Genomic DNA, 26,595 nt, shown 5'->3' with positions numbered 1-26,595 from the left:
CTGGAAGAGAAGTAAAACAATGACTGTGGAGATGAGTAAAAAAGGCAAGGGCAGAAGCAGCAATACTAAAATTAATAGAAGTGCCACAAAGGTTTTCATGAGGCTGAAATGAAAACTAGACACCTGCGTGGTCTGTGTCTGACCCTCAGAACTGCCTCTCCCAAGGGATCTCCCACAGAAGATCTTAAAATCCCAAGGGAAAAATGCGATGCACAGCTTATATTCTAAAACAGCAATAGAGTGCACGTGAGGAAGATGCTTTACTGGTAGAAAATGGGAGCTGTGCTTGTGCACAGCAATTGTTGCTGAACCTACAGCACAAATACACTGGATCAGCACAACAGCATTGACAATTAAGGTGCTGTCAGCTGTAGCGTTGCCATCCCTTTGAAATACGCAGGTATCTCCAGTCTGTTGTAGCTGTTGTTTCAGCTTCTAAAAAATCAGAGGTCTGTATGTAAATTGTTCATATTTAAGTTACGCTTTTGGTAGGTACAATTGCAGTATGCCTAAGGTAGCTTTAATCTGCTTGGCTAAAAGTGAGTGAAGCTGCACTGCTACAGGCCTTGACATGAGCCATCTAAGTCTGCACAGTACTTGAAGACCTTCATGGAAATCTGTACTTTTCTAGCTTAACTGCTCTTAGTTATTTAGTTATTAAGTAGCTCAGGTTATGCCCGCATGTAACATACACATTTCTGGCTTCCAGCGTTGGCAGAGAAGTCTATTTAAAACCAGAAGGTCTTTAAGATAAAATCAAATCTAGTCTGTTCATTTAAAGTAAGCTGTGGAGGATTTTTCGTATTTGGAGTTGTGCTCTTTTTGTAATCGTATGTATTACCTCCTTTCCCAGATCCTTTGAAGAACCCTAGAGCATTAAACCTGAAAACCTGTCTGGATGCCTTGGGAGTTTCTGGAACTCTTGCAAGAGCTGATAATGTGAGTGTCTTAGAAAACGAGAAGCCTAGGACTATCCAGAGAACTAATGTAGGGTTTTGGGAACTCAAGTACAGTTTCTTGCTGTAACAGGTACTTTCAGTTTAAATTTTAATGAGTAATTTAGACCTTGTCTACAGAACAGTTTTGGCCCTTTAAAGAAATCAGCACAGTTAAAAACCAGCAATACTGCCAATATGGATACATTTCCTTTAAAACTGTTTAGTGTAACTTAGGGAGTGTACACTGAATACAAAAAAAATCATGTCATTTTGCATCATATGAACACCAGTATAAATATTTTTACATGGCTGTGAAATTCTCACTGTGACATTAACGTGAATTTCATACATATCAAAGCATCTGCAGTGATTTAATGCTGCATGACCATAAGCTAGAGGTATACTTGTGAGAAAAGATGGTCATAAAAGAGTAAGACTTAACCTTGAAGGTTTTGCTTTACTGTTTTGAGACCAACATGGCACATGAGAATAGGGCATAAAGCAGAACTTTTCTGATGAATGGAGAAGAGGATGGAAAATGTTTGCGCAAGTCATAGCTCTCCAGCAGTCTTATTTTGAAACTGGTTACCTGTAGCAGAAATACATGATTTGTCTGAGTTTTAAACCTGAAATTTGGTATTGTGTGCTTCAGTTGTGTCTGTAGGTGCAAGATCTAATTGGCATCCTAAATAACTTTACCCAGGGTGGAGATTTTCTGCTTTTATGTACTGCTCCCACGCTGTAGCACATTAATCAGCACTACTGCATGTATGGTTTACTATTAAATTACCTTGCGATTGACCTTGTGTCAGGGCCTTGGCACTTCCTGTGTTTTAATTCATCCAGCTGATTGTTTTTTAGTTGTGAAGAGCTGCCAGTAGCTGGCTTAATGTACTCGCAACCAAGAAACATTCCAAGATAAGGCATTTCAAAGCTTCCAGGTTTTCAGCGTTGCCTGTGCTAAATCAGACTTTGTAGGTAGAAGTGCATGGCAAAATATTGCCATAGCATTTAACTTTTCATAGTAACATCCGCCTTCCACTCTTAATCCAAATATTCTTAGCATCCCCTTTACGAATATACCTCAGAATATATGTGATTGCAAATAACCACATATTTTTCTTAGAATTTAAGTTTTGATTCCTGCAGATTTTTGGCTGTTTGTTCCATAAATTGTCAGCACAAGTCTCTTAATCAGATCTATTTAGCCTATTTATGTGTCTCTGCAGATTTCAGATTGGCTTGCAAAGACACATTACAAACTTGTGAAATTGCATGTTACAGAGAAAGTAGCAGACCTTAGGAGAAAGGAAGTATTTGTACTTCAGAATGTAAATTAATCTTTAGGCTATGGCTCCCTTAAGCTTTTCTGTTGTCTAATAGCTTCTGAGTTTTCAAATATGATTAGGAGGTGTTTTTAACTTTTAGCTTGTATAGTTTTGGTAGCGTACTGCAGTCGTAATGTAGCAACACAAGTGCTAGTGAGCCTGTGAAAGTAACACTTACTAAGAGGATTAAATGGGACTTTGTGTGGATCAGGGATGATCCACTCTTCACTCTTCCGTAGCTTTGTGTAGTGTGACCTCCATCTGGGTTAGCATTTTTTATCTTCCCTGGTCACCCCAGAACCTCAGATCTGCAGAACATCTTGAACTATTCAGGTAGGAAGCTAAGAAAAGTGGTGTTGCTGAAGAGTGCCATTGTCTGAATTGCTTCTTTTTTAGGTGCTGTAGATGTTTTTCAGGTAAAATAATGCAGTTTTACTGATCGCAGTTATGTTTGCCAAGAATCGATTGATTGCTTCCTCCTGGAAACAGGGCCAGATGACACAGGTGGCCTTCTGCACATTACGTCCAAAGACTGTGTCTGAGCAGGAATGGAATAGAAACATGCATGTGCCAAAGGTCTGAGGAGCATTCTTGTAAAATATGTCACTTACCAAGCGTATTTAACAAAGAATTTTCTAAAAGAAGAATGAGGACTAACTATTTGGAGATCACAGCAACAGAGAAGGATGTTGTCAGAAGGGAGGAAGTGGTCAAGAGAAGCCGGGGTAAATGGTAGGGCACTTCACATGACATGCGAGCAAATGACCACAACATAATAGTAAGGTGCAGTTCCAGAGCAGTATAAACATTGGCTAAATTATTTACACATCTGTTTTGCAGACAATCTCGGGAAAGAATCTGGTACGGGAGAGGTCAGTGATTGCCAAGTGACTTGCCAAAGCTACTGAATAATCTAACTGGAACTGAGGAATTTTTAGTCTCAGGTCCATCCCCCTGCAGGAAAGCTAGGGGAGAAGGCTTGGATGCAGATACGAAGGTGATACCTCATAGAATTGGAAGCGGACAGAGTTTATGAAGAGGACAGAATTTTAGAAGAGGAAAGAATCAGAGCACATGAGGGAACTGAGGTAGAGAAAGGAAGTAGTATGTCCAGTGTCCGATAATTCCCTTCCACATTTCATCATGTTCATGTGACTTCAATGAGCTTGCTACAAAAACTTGCCTTTTTGTATGTGAGACATATCTGGATTATCTCTATATCAGCTATTGCCATTTAGCAAGATCAAGTAGTGTTCACTTGAGTGTATAGTGTGAAAATGAGAACAGAGTCTAGCTTGTCTGATGCTGTCCTCAAGACTTAGGCTTCCTCTCTTCAAACACATGAACGTTATTCTTGGGTTTTTTAAACATAAACTTATTTTTTAAAAATAAACCTTTAAAATACTGCTTCAAAGTTACTCATCTTTTGGGGCTTTTGCCATTGTTTAAAGAAACATCTGCTGTGTTGTATTACTACTTTGAATTCACATTAGCTGGAGAACTCTAGAGTTTCCTGTGAAAAATGAAATGACAAGAGGGTCAAATACTGTTTTAACAGAAGGGATTTCTTAGAAAAATAGTAAAAACAGCTTTTATTTGATCTTTGCCAACTTCATACTTAACAATATCTAACATGAGGTTACTGAATCTCCTTTTGACCTCCTTCTAGCTAACCAAAGAAAAGATGCTCATTACTTTATAATCCAAATTTAGTGAGGAAGAAGAAAAATATTCTAAAGAGGAAAAAAAAACGCAAAAGTGATTTCTGAAGTTTGAAGCCTCATAACTCCTATTTTAAAATGGAAATGCAAATGACTTAAAAAAAAAAAATCATTTGCAAATAGTAGCTCAGTAAAATCCCAGGTGAGTCAGAGGGCGTTGTGGCAGAGTATGAGATCCAGATACTTTTCTCCCAAGGTGCTTGTCTGATTTGCCTTTTGGCCACAGGAGATTGCTTGTTGCCTCTCATACAGTGTTTCCAATGTGGTGTGTTTGTGGTGGTTTTGTGTTAGTTGTTTCTTGCGCGTACAGTCTTCTTCAGAGTTTTCTTAAAAGCTGTTACAACAAAATGCTGGGGGTACTGGCAGAAATACAGGGGTGCACACAACTGAATCTGAGGTTTCCTGTTCCTTTTTAAGCTCTGCTCCTCTGAAGGAGGATGAGGAAGGGTGGGGCAGAGGTTTTGGTGCTGTGTCAGGAGTCAAGGATGCGTATGCGGTGAGGGGTGACTGCTCTTTGGCAGCACTGAATCTGCAGTTTAAACCTTTGGCTCCAGATCCAGTGATGAGGAATTCTGTCTTAACATGCTGTCACGTTAAAATGTCCAGTACTCTTCCCCACCCCGTTTTGTTTTTCTTTTGTTAAACAGTGATCACCGGGCATCAAATGCTACAAAAGATAATAAATTATAAAAACCAAAGAGTTAGAATTTAGGAGGTTTTGAAATTTGTTAGGTTTTCTCTTTTGTTTTTTCTGATTCTCAACTCTCTCTTCCCATCTTTATTTGCATGTTACTGATAATGTAATTCTTAAGCTTTTTAAGTTGATTTAGCTCTATAGGTTGTTTTGCCTATATAATTTTCACTGAGTGAACAGGATTTGCCATTTAAAGTCTTTGCATTTTTGCATTTCCATTAGCCCTGGGAGTTTTCTTTGAGAGAGTTTCTTTACTTTTGCTGCTGCCTCTAGTCACAGAAGTCACCAGTATCAGATGTTTGTTTGGTCGTCTTACAAAAACAAACATGATTTTCTCTACAAATCTAACCTGCTTTCAATTACCTGGCTCATCTGGCATCTTGAAAAATTTTGTGGTGTTTACTTACTTAAGCTTTCTACAAGGATATTGCACATTGTAACAGTATGTAGAGGTATGTCAGATTACTGCACTTGGGCAAAGAATTATCATTTCAGGCAAAAGTACGGTTAATTGACACACCCTGTATGATTCATGCTAAAGGTGGAAGCTTGAAAGAGATGGATAAATTTAACAGGACAAAAGAAAAAATCATGCTAAAACGCTCCCTGATAATCTAGCACATTGTTAATTAAAGCAACCATTTCTTTAAAAAGGCCCCTCATTGCATAAGATCTGTTTGTGAAATTGCTGATTTGTCACAGCAGAGACAGGTAAGGAGGAGTGTTATTTCCTCAAAATGGCCAAGCCTTAAGGATGCCGTTCAAAATCTATAATTTCGGAGCTTTTTTAAGAGCTGAACCGCAGAAATTTGTGATTGCAAAAGAAGAAAGTACCTCTCTTCAGCCAGTCAGCTTTTCAAAATTCTTTGATTTTCAATACTTTGTTTTTTGCTTCAGTCCTGACTCATGTAGATGGTGTTCATTTGGCTTTTAGGAGCTCAGATGTGTTGAAGAGCTCTGCATAGCCACGTATGGACTCCACCAGCCGCACGTTCTGCAGTCCCTAAACATTTTTGAAGAACCTGGCTACCTTCCAAGCTTTAGACTTATTTTCAGATGAGTTTTCAGATTTCAGATTTTTTCAGATTTCAGGCAAATGAGTTGAAGCATCTCTTTCACATGTGTGTGGATCAGTATTCATATGTCTGATTATATGGTAGCCATACCTTAGAAGTAGTTCATTGTTGTGAAGTAGCTGCTTCTAGATGTCAGAGTTCACATCTCTGGAGGAAAGACTGACCCTGACAAACTCAATGCAGAGGGCAGTAGGATTAGAGGGAGCAATGATATGAGGATGCCCCATTCTGTCAGAGCATACCATATATTTTGAAAAATCTTCAAAACCACCTTCTTGTTTCTCTGAGAAGTCCCAGACAAAGCTGCCTTCCTGTGCAGCAGTTGCTTGTCTGTGGTAGTCTGGTGGTTACTGTGATCACAAGGTTTAGCACTGAGGAAAAAAGGAAACTCGCTTTTTCTCAGACTGGTCCCTTACATTGCCTGGGGGCACCGCAGAAGGGCCTTGGGAGAACAGTAGTTCAGGTGGGAACTGCCAGGGATGGTGAGGGGAGATGCTATCTAGAGGTTTGTTTTTCTCTCTTTGTTCCTCTTTTTCCTGCATATGCAAATCCTGGTTTCTAAAGAGAAACATGAGGTTTATGTGTGTGGTAACAGTCTTCCAAGACAATAAAATTGTAACAGTCAATAACTATCCACATCTAATGATGACAGGACAAAAATGTGCCATCTTCATTTGATAAAAGGAAGAGACCAGTTAGACATTAGGGGAAAGCTTTCTAGCCAAAGGGTAGCAACACAGCGGACCAGGCTTTTTAGGAAGTTTGCAGAATCTTCTTTTTAAGAACAGAATGGGTTGATGTAGATATATTAACGCTACCTCGTTGCTAGAGGACCTGCTGAGGACTCTGTGTCCATGTTTCAAGACTTCTGCAATTGTAATAGAAGAAATGAAAAATCGAAGATATGATGAAGAGCAGATACGATGGTGTGAAGTCAGTAGTTTGGAAAATTACTTTTTACAGCAACATTTTGGAGGAATCTGAGCAGCACAGAGTGACATTTGTCAATGTCAGAGAAAGAGATCCCGCATGAATAGATGTCTGAGTTGATTTAAGCCAAAACCAGGATTAGTTTGATCCTGAAAGGTAGTCTGTAGTAGAGAGATTTCATTTAGAAAGACTCAGCAAGTTTTAGAGGCAGCTTTTGTGTGGGAATTCAGGTAGAGGATTTAGTAAAAAATTTTGCTTATAATATATGCAGATAGTAAGATACCAGATGGAAGGAAAGTAACATGCAGTGAGAAGTAGCTGTATTGATGATTTGGGGCTCACACAAGTTACAGTTCTAAGCAAATATAAGATGAGCCCTTCTATGGAAGAAGTGGTACAAGAAATGTAGCAAGTATTAATTGTAAAACCTCATTGTAAATTGTACGAGAACTCATTGTAAAAAAACAGAAGTTTTGAGCTTCTATTGAAACATGGTTTGTGTGTGTGTAAAAGTTCTTTTCTGAGAGCATCGGGGGGGTTGATAAAGTGAGTATCACCCATACCTATAAACTTTGGCTTTCTTTAGAAAAACAAATTCCTGGGTAGATTGCTAGAGCTTAGCTAAGGTGAATAGAGGAGAAGCATTCTCAAATCTCAAATCAAAAATTCTCAAACCTGTTTCTAGTCCAAGGGCAAGAGGTTTTTTGTTCATGATAGCTACTTTGTGCCTTTCATTGGCAATTCCTCACTTCGGGTCTAAGGCTCTATTCAGATACATATTGCTCTGTTGTTGACTCTTGAGTTTAATAAAGGTTGTTAACCCCCGGCAAGGACTGCAGTGTCTGAGATAAGGATTCCTTTCAAAATGCTGTTCTCTGCAGAATTAGCAGCTTGTCTGCTTTTTCACCATACTACAGCACAAGAAACTGGTGGGCGGGCTGCTTACATGAGGTGCTATTACAAAAATATTGTGCATTTTAAACAGAGTAATCAAACTCTAGGATCCTGAAAGGGTGTATGAAATTCAGATAAATTCAACCTTTGAAGCAGAGGTTCCTGACGTCATATAACCTATTAACTGTCTATTTCTCTTTAATCAAAATACAGAGATCACTTTTTTCCTAGCCTTATTCAAAACAGTAACTGTGACGTTTTAGTTGAAAAGCCTTTACAGAATTATTATTGAACTTGCTTTATTTTAACATGTTTCTAGGTAGAGGTCGCTCCTTCGATTAGAAAGTGTTTCAGGCACAATGGCAGATCCCATCCGCTGGGCCAGATACCGTTGGCAGCGACTGATATCTACAGAGGGCGGAGAAGGTAGCAGCAGCAGCAATTCAAGTAACAAGTGCTATCAATCATCAAAAACTATTGGCAAACATAGGGTAGTGATACCCTGTTTGGGACATTTTAAGGAAGAGTATGAAAAAGTATCAAAACTGTACATGAACAACAAAATACGGACTACTAAGTATACATTATTGAATTTTTTACCACGGAATTTATTTGAACAATTTCACAGGTAATTAACTCCTTTTGATTGTGGTAGTTCTTCTGAAGTGTAATCCTTTTATTTAAATGTGTGTGTTACAATATAGACGGGTATTCAAAAATTATTATTCTTCCCGACCTGCTAGTCATTTCTGAAAAGTTTGTGTTATTTGGCCAAAGTCTCTTGAGTATCGTCAGTGTTGGGCTAATCCTTTATCCATAGGTTATGTAATTTCCACTCATTCTGTTCTTCAGATTATTGAAATATTCCATACTCTTGGGGCACTGCCACACAGTATGATTTTCAGCTCATTTCCTGCAAATGTGTTTTTCCCCTTCCTCATGCCTTTCTCTCTTGCCAGTTTTTTTCATCCTCCTCCTGCTTTGGAGGACTGCTGGTTTGTAAAGTTATGCAGGGAGGTTGTAGGATGGCTCCCTTCTTAAAATGTGTCATCTCCCCCAGGAAATGATAAAATTAAGTTTAAAGGACCTGGAAATTTGTCAGAGTGCCAATTTACCCAAGCCTCACTAAAAGACAGGTCCAAGCCTGGAGAACAGGTTTAAAAATGCAGGAAAATTCTTGGTTTCTGCGTCTTCTGATCATGCATGTGGATATTTAGTTCTTAAATTGCAGTTGGGGTGAAGAAAAGATAAATTACTGCTAACTTAAGTGTCTATATAGCATGGAGTGGGGGAATAAGGATGACTGACTGCTAGCACGGCTAACTCCTGTATTTTGTCTTTGTTTCAGAGTTGCCAATTTGTATTTCCTATTCCTAGTTGTCCTAAATTGGATTCCTCTGGTGGAAGCCTTCCAAAAAGAAATTACAATGCTACCTCTAGTAGCGGTTCTGACAATTATTGCAGTGAAAGATGGTCTGGAAGATTACTCAAAGTACAAAATGGATAAACAGATAAACAACTTACTAACCAAAGTATATAGCAGGTAAGAGACAACAGTTTATTGTTTATTGTTATTATTTGATTATCAGTATATGTGAAAAAGTTGTTGATAAATCCTTTGGTTTACCTTCTGGATACTCACAGAGTCATAAAATGATTAAAGTTGGCAGGGGTCTCTGGAGGTCATCTAGTCCAACCCTCTGCTCAACACAGGTCTAATTAGATCAGGTTGCTCGGGGACTAGTCTAATTGAGTCTCGATCACCAGTTTTGCTAAATGGATATCAAATTAGTGTAAAATTTTCTGAAAAAAACTGCTCATTGGTTGAGGCAAGAGTGTTCGTGCATGAGTGTGTACTGTATTAAGCAAGGTGGTTTAACTAGTTAAGCATTGTTGTACATAGTGTTTGTTTTGAAAGGTGTATTTTTAATTCCTCTAAAATTGCTGTAAGCATAATGAAAATTCAAAGGTTGCTAATTTATCACTGTATTGGTAAAGCTCGTTAACAGGACCTGTATTTACTCATAATGTAATAACACTTCCCCAAACAGAATTGAGACCATTTCCTATTTGAGTGCATCACGTAGTTAGGTACCAATTTAGCATCTCTTCCACAGTGCAGGACTGCAGTATCACAGTCTGTAGGTGCAGGTCAGGAGTGGATCATGCTAGTGGTGAGAGGCGTGCTGGCAGGCATTTATTATGCATGGATAATAAAAAGACAGGAATGTAAACTGATCACATTCTAAATTAACTGGCAGAAAACGTCTTTTAGTGCACGTCAGTACTGCCCACGTCATTGTTTCTCTTATACCTGTCATAAAAGGATATTTTGAGACTCATTCAAAGCCTGTAAAATTCAAGAAAAAGGGTCCGTTATACTTCCTTTATCTTTTCTTGCATGTTATGTGGTCATGCAGGGAACCAAGTATTTTGAAAAACGTCACTTTTCAGGTGTTGTAGTAGCCATCACAAATAGCACCTGTAGGAGAGGACTGATTGGCAATTTGGCACTTTGGCACTTTGACAAATTCAGTAAGCTCTGAGCAGTAACATACAGTAGTTGCTGTAGTGCCAAACCACATTGAAAGCTCCCTCTTTTCATTAAAGACACACCTTTTCCTAGTGAAGGCAATGCACTGAAAATAAACTTTTCTAAAATCTTAAGGTGGTAGCTGGTTATGCCAATTGATAAACTCCGTACTGTAGACATGACCTTAATCAGCCCGTGCAGCAGGTTCGCAATCTGATGCTACATCACCATTAAATATATTGTGATGTTACTCAGCAGATGGAGTCTCCAGCTTTCAGGCATTTGCCATACTCTATTGGTATTTTAAGAGCTAGCTCATAACCATAGAAAAAGTCTGGACTATCATTTTATATCATCGCAGTAAAACCAAACAACTTTTTCTTCTGCAAACATGAATATATGTAGCAGCTTTCCCAGAAACATTCTATTCAACCTATAAAAATTTGAGCTTGAAACAAGAAATTGGGCAATTGAGGAAGATAAACGTTTTCTTTCTTTTTCATGTCTGCAAAGAAGGCTTAAGGGAGAAGCTGGGTTATCTCTGGTATAAATTGTCACATATCCTGAAAGAATTCATTGACAGAAAGCTGAAGCACTGAATATCCACGTTACTGAAAACTCTCTGTTACTTGCAATCTCATACCAATTGGCAATGAAGCAGCATTGTTTTCTGATCTTCTTTTCTGGTTTTATTCCTTCCCTGTCACCAAAAATATGTAATAATCAGTGACCACGTTAGTCATCTGTAAAAATTCCTTCTTTTGCCTACAAGTATTTAGGTTTTGTAATTTTTTTTTTCTTCTTAGTTTCTTTATTATGAATTATTTCACATAGTATAATCTGGTTTTAAAAAATAAGGTTGGAGGCATGGTTCAGGAGAATTAAATCTTATTGGTACAAAAATGATTGTCCACTGTGTGTGAGCTGATTTATCTTAAAGTTCTGTTCATCTCACATTAGGATTCAGAATTTTTTAACTTGTTCAACAAGAATCCCTTAGAAATTGTAATGACAGTGCGCACATTTAATCAGGAATAGTCATATCAATTGTAAACTAGCTAATATTGAATACAATTCCCAGTTATTTTCTTGCCGTGCATTTGTTCACCTGGAGAAGTTGTATACGTTATACATGTCGTCTGTATAATTTTACTTCCGCATTAGATACTGATATCTACACAGCTACTGAGACAAGTGCCCGATAAAATGACTCTTGGTATCTCAACATAACTAAGCAGTAGTTATGCTTGGAAGGTGGTAGGCAACTTGTTTGTATCTGAAGATAATTTGCATGAAGCGTTTTCAGGAAGGTCAGTGATCCTTGGTTCTTGAACTCTTGTGAGGCTTGCCTTTATACAAAGTTAAGTATTTGTAATAGAAACTAGTTTCACTGTGCTCTGTTGTGCATGACAAAATGTGCCAGTCTCAGTGCCTTGCTAAATCTAATGGGGCAACTAGATGCTAGTTTCTGTGCTTTTTTGACAAATCTGATCACACACACCCGCCCTTATTTGCTTTTGCTTATGGCAAATCTCTGACATCCATAGTTTCAGAGTTTTCAACCTGCTACTCTTTGGAGTTCGGGAATTTATCCATTTGATAGATCAGAATTATTGTATTTGCCTTAAATACACAGAGCCTGAAGCTGATATTTCCAGGAAAGCTTATTTCTATCTTGAAAAGGTGATAAAATAAGATAATGTTGCTTAAAATGTGGGCTTTTTTCTCTTTTATCTTTCCCTTGTGGAGTGATAAAACATATCAACAAACAATAAAATGCGCTAATGTGCACTTGAATTTAGTTTGTAGTTGTTGCTGTGATGTTAAATACTTAGTTATCAATTCCTTTGACTAAGTTATCGTTTTATAGTAGTAGGAGCTTACATAAATAGCCATGAATCCCAAAGTATAACGCGCTTCTGTTTGAGCATCTGCTAAAATCATGTAGTTCGTGTCATTTCAGTAGGTGAAGATTTCAGTGGTGAGGTGATTATGATGGGAAAATCCATTTATTCCCCCACTGACCTGCTGCTAAAGACAGTTAAACTTTTTGCCTGACTTTGTGCTGAGCTGGATAAGAATATGTCCATGATCCATCTGCTGCATCAGCAGCAGGAGGGATGACTTTGCTGGCTGATATTCTTTTCTTCTCTCTTGAATATATTTCTATTTCATTCCAAGCCTTGCATGTAGATGTGTTATAATGAATATTCTTTACAAATGCATGTTTATGCAAATCACTGTATATATTTGAAATCCAGATATAATTTCATATACAGTTTTTCTTTATGGAATTGCCATCTGGAAAGAATAATCCTTTCTACAAGATTCTTCCTTACCTTTAGCTTTCCTTTCCTCTCTCAGACTCCAGCCTGGCAAAAGGAAAGTGGGACTTGCCCAGGTGCATCAAGTAAAAAGAAGCATCATATACTTTCAGTCTCACGTTTATTGAATAGGTAGCAATTTAAAAGATAAATAATTGCCATCTCCTGAGGACTAATCACAACACTGGAAACACAGAGAAATAGGGTTTTGTCATTTTCAGTGAAATACATGGTAGTTAGAAATAATACAGAGATGCAAGAGTACCAGCATTTTTCTCCTGTTTTTTAATCTCTAGTAAATAATTACTTCAAGGATAAATCAAAGGGTTGCTTTGTCACAAAATCTTTAATTTCCGAATATTTTTGTGGTTTTGCAAGTTCCAGTTCACTTTGAAAAATTCCCGTAGGAGTCAGTGGCAGAAATTGACAGCTTTTCACCTGGTATTTTTGTCTTACTACATTAGTAATGCCATTGCTTTCTTTGTTTATGAGCTTATTTTGTCTTGCTTACCTTTCCATTTCCATCCTTTCTCTAACTCTTCTAGATACAAGCCGTGGAAATAATTTGCTCCCACTGCCCTCCTGGGTTCTCAAGTCCTTTCCATCCTGTTTGGAGGGTGAGGTGAAAGGGTGCTGTTGTGGAGCGACCAGGGCATTCTGCTCCAGTTGGTGTTGTACCCTAATTGGACTCACTTGGCCTTCATAGCCGGGTAAATTGGCCTACACAAAAAGTTATGCTGATGTAGTTTTCAGTACCTGAGAGGCAGTTCTAAACAAAAGAAAAAAAGATTGCTAGTTTTCAGCCCGCTCAATTTCCTAAATAGATTGACTTTGTCAGCAGCTTTGCAGCTATCAAAGCTTAAGTCATACCTTCAGTAACTGAGAGTCACATCCTGTTTCAGCAAATCTTCCTTCCCTTTTCCTATTTACCTCTATTATAGGTTGGTTTTTGTTAATTTATGTTAGAAATTTTTCCTTCAACTCTTTTCTTTCTTCTTCTTCTTTATTTTCAAGGAAATGTATGAAAAGTTAATTACTGCAGTGCTGTTTGAATCCATCCATCTTGTGATAGATGTGGCTGTAGGTTTGATATAGGTTTTACATGCTTTCCTTTGTGCTGGATTTCCACCTGCATAGAAAACTAGTGATGAGCATCTTAAGAAGAAAATAGTTGTGGCTTATATTGGTTTAATTTTATGTCAGCTTTTGTTGCTTCCTGGTTTTGCTTTGTTTGCATGTTGAAGGCAGTATAACCACCTCCACACTATCTTCACTGGAGAAATTGTCATAATTGTCATCAGTATGCTGATTTATTGTGTGGGCTTTGTATCTTCTGTTTGTAGACAAGCATTTTCAAAAAGGATACTGTCAGATACTGCAGGTCCGAAAGGTATGGGTGTAAAGCTTAATACACGGAATATTTTTCTGATTATTTTTTTTTTGGTCATTAGATGTTTTTTTTTTCTTTTTCACTATTTGTCAGAAGCATTTTGTGTTGCTAGCACTTTGATCAAAGCTAGTAGATAAGTGCCAGTCTACACACAATGGCCCTGTTGCAAAGCTTGTGAGCCTGTGTTTGCACTGTAGAAGCTACGTGCATTTCCCAACTCCCTGGTGCAAGTGACCTTCTTGGCCAGCTTAGAATGAGATAGAATCATAGAATTTTCTAGGTTGGAAGGGGCCTTGAAGATCATTGAGTCCAACCATCTACCTGTCACTCATGAAGGGAAGGAAGCACAACGTGGAAGGTGACCCTAGCTAGCATAGCCCGGACTATACCCCAAAACGGAGGCTGCGGAGAGTACGTGCTCCTCTCTTTGAATGTAGCTCTAGCATTAGTCTGTGCAAGGCAGAAAAGCCAGACAGTCACCGGGGGCAGTAATAGTACAAAAAAGCACTGCATCCAGACCTGTGCAGTGATGGTAACAGCAACTGAAAGTGTCTTTTCATCGTCCATATTGCACTAGTGTACAACTGCCTGCCTCCAGCTAGCTCATCAACCGCTCCTTGTTACTTTGCATCCTGTTCACCACTCGGTACCTGGTTGTGTTTGCAGTAAGCTGCTGTGATTGCATAAAAGGAAGATTCTTCATCTCAGCTGAGGACAGAACAGCAGCTATAAATGGAAAGTTGAAAACAGTTCAAACTTACGCACATCATGCCTGGATATTTCATATTAATAAAGAATTTCAACTCCATAGTGACGGGCCTGAGCTTTTATTGACTTCCCTGAGTATTATAGAGTCTTGGTACCTTATGTTCAAAATTAATGGAAAAGTTATTTTAAAAGCCTGTAAATACAAGTATCTATATTCAGAGCATCAGTGAAGTGGTTGCTGAATATTCTTAGCTTACTGGTAGATATTCGTCATGTTGGGAGATGTACGTTTCTGAAAGGCCCTGTCAGAAGGAAAAAATATTTGTTCTTCCTGGTTGCATAATTGCAAGAAAAAGTGGTGACCCAAAGAGAAATCCTGAAAAAAAACTGTTTGCTTTCCTGGAATAATGAAAATACAGGAAGCAAGCGGGCTGAATTTTAAATAGATTTAAAATAATTCTGGGAGGGTGCCTGGAATGTAATTCCCAGAAAAACAAGGCTTGGACCCCAGAGCTGATTCTTTGTAATTATATTCACCTTGAGCTAATAGACCAGCTCATTAGAGTTTGTTTAATGACTTAGAAGAATAAATTCACTGTTAGACTAGTTTTCTAGTTACAGTGTGTTTCTCTGAGCTTTCAGTTTATGTGTTTGTAAAAAATTACTGGTTTTATCTGTATTTCAGGAAGGAGAAGAAATACGTAGATGAATGCTGGAAAAATATCAATGTTGGGGACTTCATCCGGCTTTCACGTAATGAAATCATTCCTGCTGACATGGTGCTGTTATATTCTAGTGACCTGGATGGGATCTGTTACATTGAAACGGCAGGCCTTGATGGAGAAACCAATCTAAAGCAGAGGCAGGTGGTGAGAGGATACTCAGAGCAGGTGATAATTGTGCGTTTCTGGTGGTGTAAGAAAGTTGACATGACAGATGGTCAACTAAAAAAAACCCAAACAACCCAGCCCTCTAGAGTGCCTAATTCTTGATAGCTCAGCAGTCCCCATCTGAAAACAAAATAACTAGGCAACATAGTTCTGATTTGTTGCTTGCGTTATTTTGGAGCAAATCTGTATGTGTTCACTTACTCCGGAGAAAGAGAGATCTATTTCAAGTAATGCAAGCCAGTAAAAATAACTATGGAGATAAATGTCAAGAAGTCATTTATGGTGTATATCATATCATGGGAGAGAAACTGGAATTTTTTAGAAGGGAATTCTGTGCTGTATAAAGACTAGAGAGAGGAGTAGATACTATCTTCTCTCTTTGATTTTTTTTCATATTGCAAATGTATTTTTACTTCCATACAATACTTAGTATTATATCTACCCGACAAAATGCTGGAGGCTGGCACAAAGAAGATGATATGGAAAGAACAAAGAATCCTGGTATTTCTGCAATCTGTACTGAGTTCTGCTGCTGAAAACAACAGCAGGGAGACTTGGTGCTGTCCATGAGAGGCCATTTAGTCCTTTGGAGATAAAATTACCTGAACTGCTTCTGAATTGTCAGCAGTGGTGAGAAAGTGAGGAGTACCACCTTGTTGTTCATTAAGACTCCCCTGTTACTTAGCAAGTATTGTAATACCAAAGGCATGATGTGATATCCATGAACAAAGCTGTTTCTTATCCCCTTTATAGTGAGTGACATGGTTTTGTTTGTGTTTTTTTCTTTCTTGATTTAATCTTAAAACAATAAGGGAGAAAGGGCTGTTTGATATTTCTGTATATACATATCATTATGAAAGGCAAAATTCAAATGGTTCTGTAAGTTTACATCATACTGAGGTGGCCTTGATCTCATACCAGCTCCTGCTACCAAGGTCTGATTTCAGTCTCATTCAAGAAAGAGACTGTTTTCTCTGTTTCCAGGAAACATGCACCAAAATGAACAATTCCTTCAGCATTCAGGGCTGTTTATTTTTGTTCTCAAATTAAAAAAAAAAAAAAATATATAGTCATTGTAGAGTCTTCTTGTCAGGACCGCATGGTTTCTTAATGTAGAGCCATGGTCAGCTTCACAGACCTCTAGCGCCTCACCAGCCAAGTTTCAGCCAGAGGCTTTGTCCTTATAAACTCAGGCTGAATAAGACTGGCAGTGCTGTGTAAGAAGCTGGCTGCCTGACCTCTCCATTTCTTAAGGTCAGAAGAATAGGAATAAACTCCATCAAATTAAAGAACCTCTGAAAACAAGGACTAAAAAGACTTAACCTATTTGCAAGAGTGTTATGTCCAACTTCCTCGTGACTGAGCAAGTAGAAACGCAATGAAAAAGGTTGTGAGTGGGCCACCTGTTCTTGCACATGGTATTCCTTTAAGAGAAGGCGAGGCAAAATTAAAGGATGGAATAGGAGCTGAAACTCTCACAGTCAAATTTATTTTTTGGCAACTTAGAATAGCATGTTTATTATATTTTTTAAAATGCTTGAATGACAACAGGAAAGAAATTGGGAAAGTAACTTGAGGCTTCTTAGGTAACAGCAGGCAACAAGGCACAGAACACAGTGTCTCCAACCAGCTTGGCATTCACAGAGAAATACACAAAACAGCTGAGGACTGGCTCCCTGAGGATAACGAGCTATTTAGTGAACAAACCGACATTGCTTTGCTGCTTTCCAGATACTCAAATGTTGCTTCCCATTAAGAAGGGATTAATCTCCTTTTCCTTCCACGCCTCATGTGGCTAGCTGAACCAAGCACTGGGGTGGAGAAGCTAATATGCCTTTAGCACTAAGTCACTCTGAGCAATGAATGTTTGCTATTACGTTATAAGAGAGGCCACAGGACCACACTGGTCACTTCCTTCTCAGCCTAGGTTTCCCCCATTATTGGACACTTTTGAGATTCAGCTGGACAGGGTGCTGGGCCATCTTGTCTAGACCATGCTTTTGCCAAGAAAGGTTGGACCAGATGATCCTTGAGGTCCCTTCCAACCTGGGATTCTATGATTTTATGATACGTGGTCAATGACTGAATCCAGTCCTAGCTGCAGCATCCTCAAACCTAGTGGAGAGGAAAGTGCTGTCCTTCTCTTCCAGGCAGCCTAAGAAGCCAAGCTGGTGAAAGGAGTTGCAGCTCTCCTCTTCCACCTTGGCCATGCACCCGCTCCATTCCACGCCATGCTATCAAACCGTATAGTTTGTCAGGAACACAGCATGGCCAAAGCAGCAGGCATGGCCTTGGGAAGCTGCCTCTCTCCTCATTCCAGTGAGAGACTCTAATGTAGACCCTGCTACTCCCAGCTACCTTACTCGGTTCCCATCTTTATTGTCCCCCTTCTTTAGGGACCTTTACACAAAATCCAAGTAATTTTAATTGTGCTGTAGAAAATCTTTTGTGGTGGGAAACATAGGAAAGCATCTCAAGAAATAAGGTGCAAAATCTTCTACTCTTAATACTTGCTTTGTCAAAGTTAAGATTATAATGAATGCATATAGACCATAAACTCACAGTCCAGGAAGATCTGAGTTCCCACATCAAGATGCCTGCTTTTGGACATAGTTTTTGTCACCTCTGTTTTATACTGGCAGAGTGTAGACATAATTTCTGTGCCCAGTATAGGTTACACCCAGTGTTTCTGTGATTGGTATTTCAAGGTATATTGCAAGAAGCTCCTACTAACACCTTCGCTGCTATTACAAATTGTTTGACCAAGTTAAATGGTTTAGTTGTACATTAAAAATAATGCACCAGAAATACTTATCTGGAGACAGTTTCCAGGCTATAGAAGAAAAGAATTGACTGCTTTGGCTATTTTAATTTCTTTTGGGGTTCGTTCTTATTTTCTTTGTGCAATGATTACACAAAAGAGAACACAATGTGAAAGGATTGAGAAGCGTGAATCAATTATACTGTCTTACGTTTTGCAGAAATGTTGTTATTTCCTGTACAAATAAACATCAGAAAGGTCAGTGGAGAGAGAGGGGTCTTTCATGACTAATTAAATTTACAAAGAGACTGAAGGTATCTGTCTATCTAAGGCTATGTTCATATTCACTTCAGCTAATACACTGCAACAAATCAATACAGCAAAATACAGCAAAAAAAATTTTGTTAATCAAGCCAACAGAGTTACCTGTTAATAATATTATGTCATCTGAGTGTCAAATTCTACTTACAGGATTGTGTTTTAACCTCACGGTTGCTATTGTGCCAGTGTGAAGTCACCCAATTGTGGGAATGCGGCCTTCTCGGAGACCTCTAATTATGTAGAAGAGGTATTCAGTTACAGCTGTGAATGACAGATTTATCCTTGGAGTTTGAAACCTTAAATTGGTCATTCTTTTTTTTCTAAAGAGCAGAACAAATGACTTTCCAAAGAGTTAGTGGAAAGTACTCAGCTTGGAAATGGCTCTGTTATACCAGAGGCTAGCGTCTGTTACACTAGAGGCATACTCATATGCCATTAATTGAAATTAAATTGCAAGTTCAATTGCAGGTAATTCCAAAGATAAGGCCTTCTGGGTTTTCTCTTCCTGTCAGGTTTCATTCTTTATTTAATAAAAGATATTTCTTTCGCTTGGCTTTTCTCTTCACTGAAGAGCTCACCTGCTCTCTATTTACAACGTGTACTTCTAGTCTTTCATAACAGCCCTTTCTTCAGTACTGGTAAGGCTCAAACATCATTAAAAAGTTCTACCTGCTTTCTTTGCGTTAGCACACATAGCATCCTGTTGATGGTATTGGAAACAACGACTGTTGGGAAGAAATTCTGGTTGTAGAGGAGACAGTGCCTCTTCTTTTTTCCATATTATGAAAAAAAACTACAGGAAGTCTGCTTTTCAGATGTTTTTATTGCATTTTTTTTTCCTTCCTCGCTTTTCCACCCATTTTCTCCTCTCCATCTTCTCAAAATATCAGAAATTCAACTGATGCTTGCCAGGGTTTGATATTTACTAGGAAGTCCTTCTATGCTGTCTAAGTCTGGTTTACGCAGGGTAGAAGATCATCAACAACACCAGTAACTTACAGTTTCAAAGCTAATTTGTTAGATAGTAATACCTGAACTTATGAATTTATGATGTTTTTAAGTTCCGTCGCATTTTGGCTGAGTTTTCTGGGTTTGGTTTTTCTATGGCTTTAGGTCTCTGAAATTGATCCAGAAAAATTTTCCAGTAGAATAGAGTGTGAAGGTCCTAACGACGACCTCAGTCGCTTCCGAGGCTTTGTGTAAGTAGGCTTGGTGGCTCTTCAAACTATTGTTATTTGCTTTGGTGCTCTTACTAATTTTCAGAGAGCTTGTAATGTTTGCTTTAAAAAATAATGACAATATGTATAGAAGTCAGTTTGCACCACTACATTTCTGAGTGCAGCTCAACAGATAGAGCTCCAAAAGGGCATTCAGAGCAGCAGATTGGGAATTGGGAAAGCCCGCTAGTGCTTCTTATTTTGTATTGAGTATTTTCAACATCTTAGTTCAGGCTGTTTTGCAGTAGTGTATTTCATATTTGAAATAGCTGTTTCAAATCTGCTCTTAATAACATGTGATATCTACAGTATTATTTGGCCTGGACCATGGCCTGACTGGACAAGCTGCGTTGCTCAGAATTGGAAATGGACTGGCTTCATCTCGTAATCTGATTTGGTTTGTGTAACCATCAGTCACTTGCTCAAACTGCTTTTGACAAATGTGCCTGTCTGTGTCTTTTTTTCTTAGAGGTTTATGATTTTCTGTAGACAGGAGGAAAACAAAATGCTGTTTCATGGGGTGACTGATTTTCAGGCTTTGAGAATTATAGTGTTTATATTCTTCCCTGTCGGCACTGACACGTTAGAAATATGAAAAGAAATATACATAAACCTTAGTCTCTGAGGAAACACCTAGACAAACAGTGGGCCTACCTGCACTGAAAGTATGCCACAGGAGCAACGATGCTCATTGTATATTTAAAATGTGATTTTATATTTTGTTCCAGTTTTTTCTGACGTTGGCAATCCAGGTAGAAGTCATAGGCGTTCAGACTTCCAGTGTTTGTCTTGAGCTGTTTTCAATAGTATTGCCTACCTCTCGCATGCCAGCTGGCAAATGCTAGGCTTGTAAACACAAGAAAATTTTAATACGGTGCCTACATGCCTGGATTTTCAAAGGTGATCTGCATGCACGTTGCTCCATTCTTTTGAAAAGTCCGATTGGAAATGTCAGAGTGGCAGTCAGTGACTAGCGGCTTCTTTGGGAAATCTGCTCCATAATGGTTTTGCAAAGCCTGACTGGTAACTGCTGGAGTCCTACAGCTGAAGCAATGTGCTTTTTTTTCAGTGAACATTCAAACAAGGATCGAGTGGGCCTCAGCAAGGAAAACTTACTGCTCCGAGGATGCACAGTAAGAAACACAGAAGCTGTTGTAGGCATAGTGGTGTATGCAGGTTAGTGAACCACCCTGGCTTTCACAGATTGCCTTGCAAACAAGACAGAGTTATGTGCCCTAAGAAACAGTATAGTGCAAAGGGAAATCAGGAGAGTGGAAGCTTGAATTCAGCAGAAGGCAGCTGTAGCTAGAAATGTTAAGAATGCATGTCTGGATTAAGCTTGTTTCTATTGTAGCAACGTAAAGAACTGATATGCCTGATTATCCATGGGAGGCCAGCTCTTCCGTGTGAACAGGTCCTTGTCCTCAACTGTTAGTTGTGATGATAAACCCAGGTTTTGAATGGACATGGAGATACATTACTTGCTTAGGATTTTTTTCGGGTCCAAAACTGAAGCTAGTGCTGTTCTTCAGTGTTCTGTATCAAAGGGCAGGTTTTTAAACTAATCAATTTGATGTATCCAGCCCAATAGTTGTAATGCATATGCATGATTTTGTAGAAAATGTTAGAAACCATATAGAAAATATCAAGAATTAGATTGTTTCTATAGGAAGGAATGTTATTGACAGTCTAAAAGTTAATGTGTACATGACAGATTTTGTTTGAGCTTGTTCAGTTTTCTTTACGACAGAATTCATATATTGTAGGAGCAGTTAGTTTGTTCATATTTATAATGTCTGTTCAAATATTAGTTAGCAGAAATGTCCTGTTTCCCAGAGCTTTAGAAATATAAATCACTTGTGGTTCTGATACCTGCTGTTGGAGAATTTCAGCCTGTGTTGTGGTTACAGGTCATGAAACCAAAGCCATGCTGAATAACAGCGGCCCTCATTACAAGCGCAGTAAATTGGAAAGAAAAGTGAACACGGATATTCTTTGGTGCGTTCTGCTTCTAATTTCGATGTGTTTAACTGGTGCAATAGGTAAGTGAGAATTATCAGACTCCTGCTATTTTCCTCTCTCAGCCTACAATGCTTAGTGTTTTATTTTGGGGCTGATTTGTTTTAACAGCGCATCTTGGGAACTGCCTTTATCCATGTGTAATTCCCTAACAGCTGGGGATGCTGCCAGGTTTTAGTTCATGTTATCACGTTTAGTCTGGAGTGTGGTCAAGAAGTATGTTCCTGATGCGAGTTCTTAGGTCTGGAATCTGTTTCTCTGATTCGTTTCTCTTTTCTCTCACTAGTTTTACTGCAAAACTCGTACTTTCTCTTAGGATTTTTCAGGTAACATGAGGTGCACGTACAGCATTTTGGGGAGTTGTGAGGACTTGCTATTTTAGGAATTGATTAAATAGTGAGCTTGAGTAAATCTAAACAGACTAACTTTTATGACAAATCAAAAAGATGTTTAAAACATGTTTAAAAAAACTTCTTCAGACTACACTTAATAATGATGACATGGTGTTCACAGTTTGACTAAAACCTGGACAAGCAAGGATAATACAATTGCCAGAGGTTTCTCGGGGAGGGGGAAGAGGAAAGTGTTTATCAAGTGTAGTTAGTATTTCTTTAGTTCTGAGATACGCAGTATAGATGTGCTCTTGGTAGAAATGCATGTAAGGTATTTATTCATGTGTGCGTTGATACTTACTTAATTTTAATGGAGTTCCTGTTGAGGAAAAATTCAAGAGATAAAATGGTAGTTTAAAAGCTTAGGAGGAACTGCAGAGCGTAACAGCGAACACCATGACCTTGAACTGTGATACAGTTTACATATAACTGACTCACTTTAATCATCTTCTTGTTTTCAAGGCCATGGAATTTGGTTAAGTAGATATTCGGAAATACCATTTTTCAACATCCCTGAGCCAGATGGGAAATTGATTCCTCCAGCATTAGCAGGGTTCAATATGTTCTGGACGATGATCATTTTATTACAGGTAACTTTGGTCTGTTTTGTACATGGATCATATTCTGATCTCATTTATATCCTTGAAGTAACTCTTCGGCTTCAGTAGAGCTACTTCATGTTTGCAGCTGGCCAAAGAGTTTGGTTTTATTTAATCCCCATGTTTTATTTTGGTAGGTCTTGATCCCAATTTCTCTCTATGTTTCAATTGAAATTGTCAAATTGGGACAAATTTATTTAATACAGAATGACATTGATTTTTACCATGAGAAAACAGACTCAACAATTCAGTGTCGAGCACTGAATATTGCTGAAGACCTTGGCCAGATTCAGTATATCTTCTCTGACAAGACTGGAACTCTCACTGAAAATAAGATGGTTTTTCGGAGATGCAGCATTGCAGGACAGGAGTATTGCCATGAAGAAAATGGTAAGACACTAAACTTGTGTTCACAATGGGTCTTTTTTCTCTTCTCAGAGAAGCTGAAAGTTTTGACAGGGGTCTGGTGGCCTTCATGAGATTTGTGTGGCAATACACACTCGTGGAAGGTGTGAATTCAGATTGATTTAGAAAGAGCCGTGCATTTTTCCCCATTGTTCGGATCCCTTCATATATAGTGTATTAAGAGACTTGCAGACTGTGTGTAAGGTGCTGCCTTGCAGCTAGTTAAGTTCCAACATATTTGCTACCACAAACAAAATATTCTTTACTCACTGTGGAAGAAATCATGCATACTGTGTTTTGCTTCTCTCCTTGCAATATTCAGAACCCAGAACACTGGAAGATTGCCCATCTAGTCTCTCTTCTCTTTTTTTGTTTGTTTGGTTGTTTTTTTTTTTTTTTTCAACTGTTGACTGCCATAGCAGTGTACCACCTTTATGTAGTATATCTTAAGGCTCCAATTCGACGTACTGTTGCCCCTGTCAAATGAAATACATGCTGAAGTCAGAGCTTTAACAGTAATGTTAAGGTACAAGTCAAGCAGATGTGCCTACAAGCCTGTGTTAAGGCTGCAAAGATAAGCACCTCCATCAAAAATAATGACTATTGTATTCTTGCTTTTTTCTTATACACCTGTTTATTGTTAGCCAGGAAGTCAACAAGCAGTGCTACTGGATAGTTGCTGCCTCATTGTCATCTTCTAGTGTAGATTTCGTGAGAGCTTACTTGAAGCCTTCTGGGAGCCAGAAGCTAGAAGTCCAGACACAAGAGAAAATTCATCAGAGTGGCATGAGGTCTTTGATTCGATTAGCTATTTTATTAATTAGCTAAAACCACAGAATTTTTATTACTGTTACTGTATGTAAGGACTAGTGGCTGCAGACATTTGGTATTTTGCTGGTGGGCAATGCAAGTATTCCATGAGATCAAAGGTGAGGTGCTGAGAGGGGGACACACGAAGCCCAGCTGTGTATCAAACCTCCTTTTATTGTTTTGGTGGTTTTGCTGCCAGATAAAACTGCTCACAACTGTGAGCAAAAGGCACACCCTGCTGGCCACAGCAATGAATCAGTTCAGCCCTTCTTGTTGTCATGTCACAGGAGCAGATGGTTACAAACCATTTTTACAGTAATTTCTGCACATATTTTGAAAATTTTGTGGTGTGGGTGTCCAGGTGCTTCTTTGGCTTTGCATAATTATACTGGGAAGGATGACAGCAGCAAAGTGAGAAAGAAATATTTCTAAGTTTCAAACTTGGGGAAGGAACAACTTAAATAAAAAATGGAATATATTTTCAGAGTATTTACTAAAGGAAGGAAAAATATTTCAGAAGAGAGAAACTGGAGAGTTGTGTCAATGATGTAGCTGTGTCTGATCCGGGTCTTATTGTGGCAGGGAAAGTATGTCTACCACGTACTTTTGCTAGTAGTTCACTTAGAGTTATCTTCCAAAATTGTTAGTGTGTTAATTATGTGCATAATTATTTCCTGCTGTGCCCTGTCTCATACCTGGAGGGTAAGCATGTGCTTCTTCCTAACAAATCTAGAAATTATGTGAGCCCTAAAAATCAGTTTGAAAAATGTTGGAGGTCCTGTGTTTTAGTCCTGTTTTACATTTGGCCAGTTGCACAGGACTGCTAATCGCAAGGCTCCTGCTACATATAGTAAGAGCTGCAGTGCAAGACAGTACAGTCTTTTGCATGCAAGCCCCTTTGTCTGTTCATGTATTTCTGTGTTTATATCTGTATTGCCCAGGGATGCACATGAGGGACGCACACAACAGCAATGACTGTGATTCAGTAAAATCCTTCATATAGGCGCCCCCATGCAGTGTGCTCTCTAAAGCAACGTGTGCCTCTTGGACGGTGGTAGCAGAGCAGCGTGGTGTTAGAAGAGGTGCCACATATGTTACTTAAGACAGAAGTAACGACATCTGATCTTGTCAAGAACCTGGAAGCATAGTGGAACGGGCAACGTGTTGTCCAAACCTACTCCTGCAAACATACTAAGTCTCTGTTGCTGCTTTCTGGTAAAATGTATCAATACCATGTGTGGAGAATTATATTTGGTAGTTGTGGAGAGCCATGGTTTGTTATGTTTGCACCTATCTTTTTTTTAAAAGAGCTATTTTATTGAATTCATGTTGGCATCAGAGAGGTGGCCTGCCAAGGAATGTATAAGCTCTGGTCTCCCTGCTTTCCTTGGACTCATCAGAATGGCAGGATGAGGGACAGGTGGCTTTCATTTATGTTCCAGAAAGAGAAGACAACAGGAAACGAGGAGAACTTAGCAGGCTAGCAAATCCAGCAGTGTGTTTCCTGAACATAGCTGAGTTCTTGTGCTTTGGCTAGGAGGAAAAGAAACCTCATCATTTTTGCTTCCTTTTCTGGATTCACTCCAGCAGAGTGTTGCTCTTGAAGTGCAGTGTCCCAAACAGGAAGTCAGTGTGATGGTTTGTTATGGGTTTTATTTTTCATAAATGGTGGATTATTCTTAACTGTATACTAAATTCCTTACTATAAAATTTTGTTTCCTGAACCTCCAGGCAGCGTTTTAGGCAAGTTTCTTTTCACTCATGGAACAATAATGTTGTTTTCCTTTCCACAGCAAAGAGGTTGGAATCCTATCAAGAGTTGGATTCAGAGGATGAGGATTCAGCTGATCATCAGTGTGGCTCTTCGACCCATATGTCAAAACATCCGGGGCACAACTGCAGAGCTGCGAATGAACCTTTGAACAGAAAGTCTTTGAACCAGTTCTCTGGGAGTTACCCTGCAGTAGGAAGGGAAGATGGAGCAGGTGATGTTCCCCACCCAGGACATGTTGCTTTCAGCAGCCCCATTGTAAGTAAAAGCTTTTGGTTTTGATGCTAAATTTCTGAAGTAGAATTGTAGAATGGTTTGGGTTGGAAGGGACCTTTAAAGGTCACCTAGTCCAACCTCCCCTGCAATAAACCAGGACATCTTCAACTAGATGAGGTTGCTCAGAGCCCCCTCCAACCTGACCTTGAATGTTTCCAGGGATGGGGCATCTGCCACCTCTCTGGGCAACCTGGGCCAGTGTTTCATTGTAAAAAATTTCTTCCTTATATCTCATCTAAATCTCCCTCTTTTAATTTAAAGACATTGGTTCTTGTTTTACCACAACAGGCCCCGCTAAAAACTTTGTCCCCATCTTTCCTGTAGGCCCCCTTAAGTACTGAAAGGCCACATGAGGTCTCCCCAGAGCTTTCTCTTCGCATGAAGTAACTCATGTTTTTATCCCCATTTGATCAGAGTGCTTGTCACTTAAGAAATTCTTTCTCTCTCCCATCAAAACCAGAGCCTCCCGTGATTGCTTGGCTCCTTCCTATTTGCAGCTGGCATTGCAGATTCTTGTTGAGTCATGAAGGTGTATGCTTTGGTTCTTACTGCTGTGAGTCTGTGATCACTCCAGCTAAAATGACCAGCTTCATCTTAA

General features: G+C 39.0%; 1 protein-coding gene across 7 annotated transcripts in view; it reads left to right on the top strand.

Annotated features, from left to right (window-relative positions):
- ATP10D (ATPase phospholipid transporting 10D (putative)) overlaps positions 1–26,595 on the top strand; it is a 47,413-nt gene that overhangs the window by 2,442 nt on the left and 18,376 nt on the right. For 3 of the 7 annotated variants that reach the window (XM_054204220.1, XM_054204221.1, XM_054204222.1), the window contains 10 exons: positions 854–939; positions 7,901–8,209; positions 8,930–9,124; positions 15,222–15,426; positions 19,622–19,707; positions 20,795–20,901; positions 21,636–21,767; positions 22,599–22,726; positions 22,873–23,125; positions 25,744–25,979. In XM_054204220.1, the coding sequence (XP_054060195.1) occupies positions 7,941–8,209; positions 8,930–9,124; positions 15,222–15,426; positions 19,622–19,707; positions 20,795–20,901; positions 21,636–21,767; positions 22,599–22,726; positions 22,873–23,125; positions 25,744–25,979 (1,611 nt within the window). In that variant the 5' untranslated portion in view covers positions 854–939; positions 7,901–7,940. Of the gene's footprint in view, positions 1–853; positions 940–7,900; positions 8,210–8,929; positions 9,125–15,221; positions 15,427–19,621; positions 19,708–20,794; positions 20,902–21,635; positions 21,768–22,598; positions 22,727–22,872; positions 23,126–25,743; positions 25,980–26,595 lie in introns of those variants that run through there. The other 4 variants (XM_054204223.1, XM_054204225.1, XM_054204224.1 and 1 more) reach the window with 2 other exon arrangements.

Source organism: Rissa tridactyla, chromosome 5 (assembly GCF_028500815.1).
Source record: "Rissa tridactyla isolate bRisTri1 chromosome 5, bRisTri1.patW.cur.20221130, whole genome shotgun sequence".
Classification (NCBI taxonomy): Eukaryota; Metazoa; Chordata; class Aves; order Charadriiformes; family Laridae; genus Rissa; species Rissa tridactyla.
The sequence above is the reverse complement of the archived record's forward strand: the minus strand, read 5'-3'. Positions and strand labels throughout refer to the sequence as shown.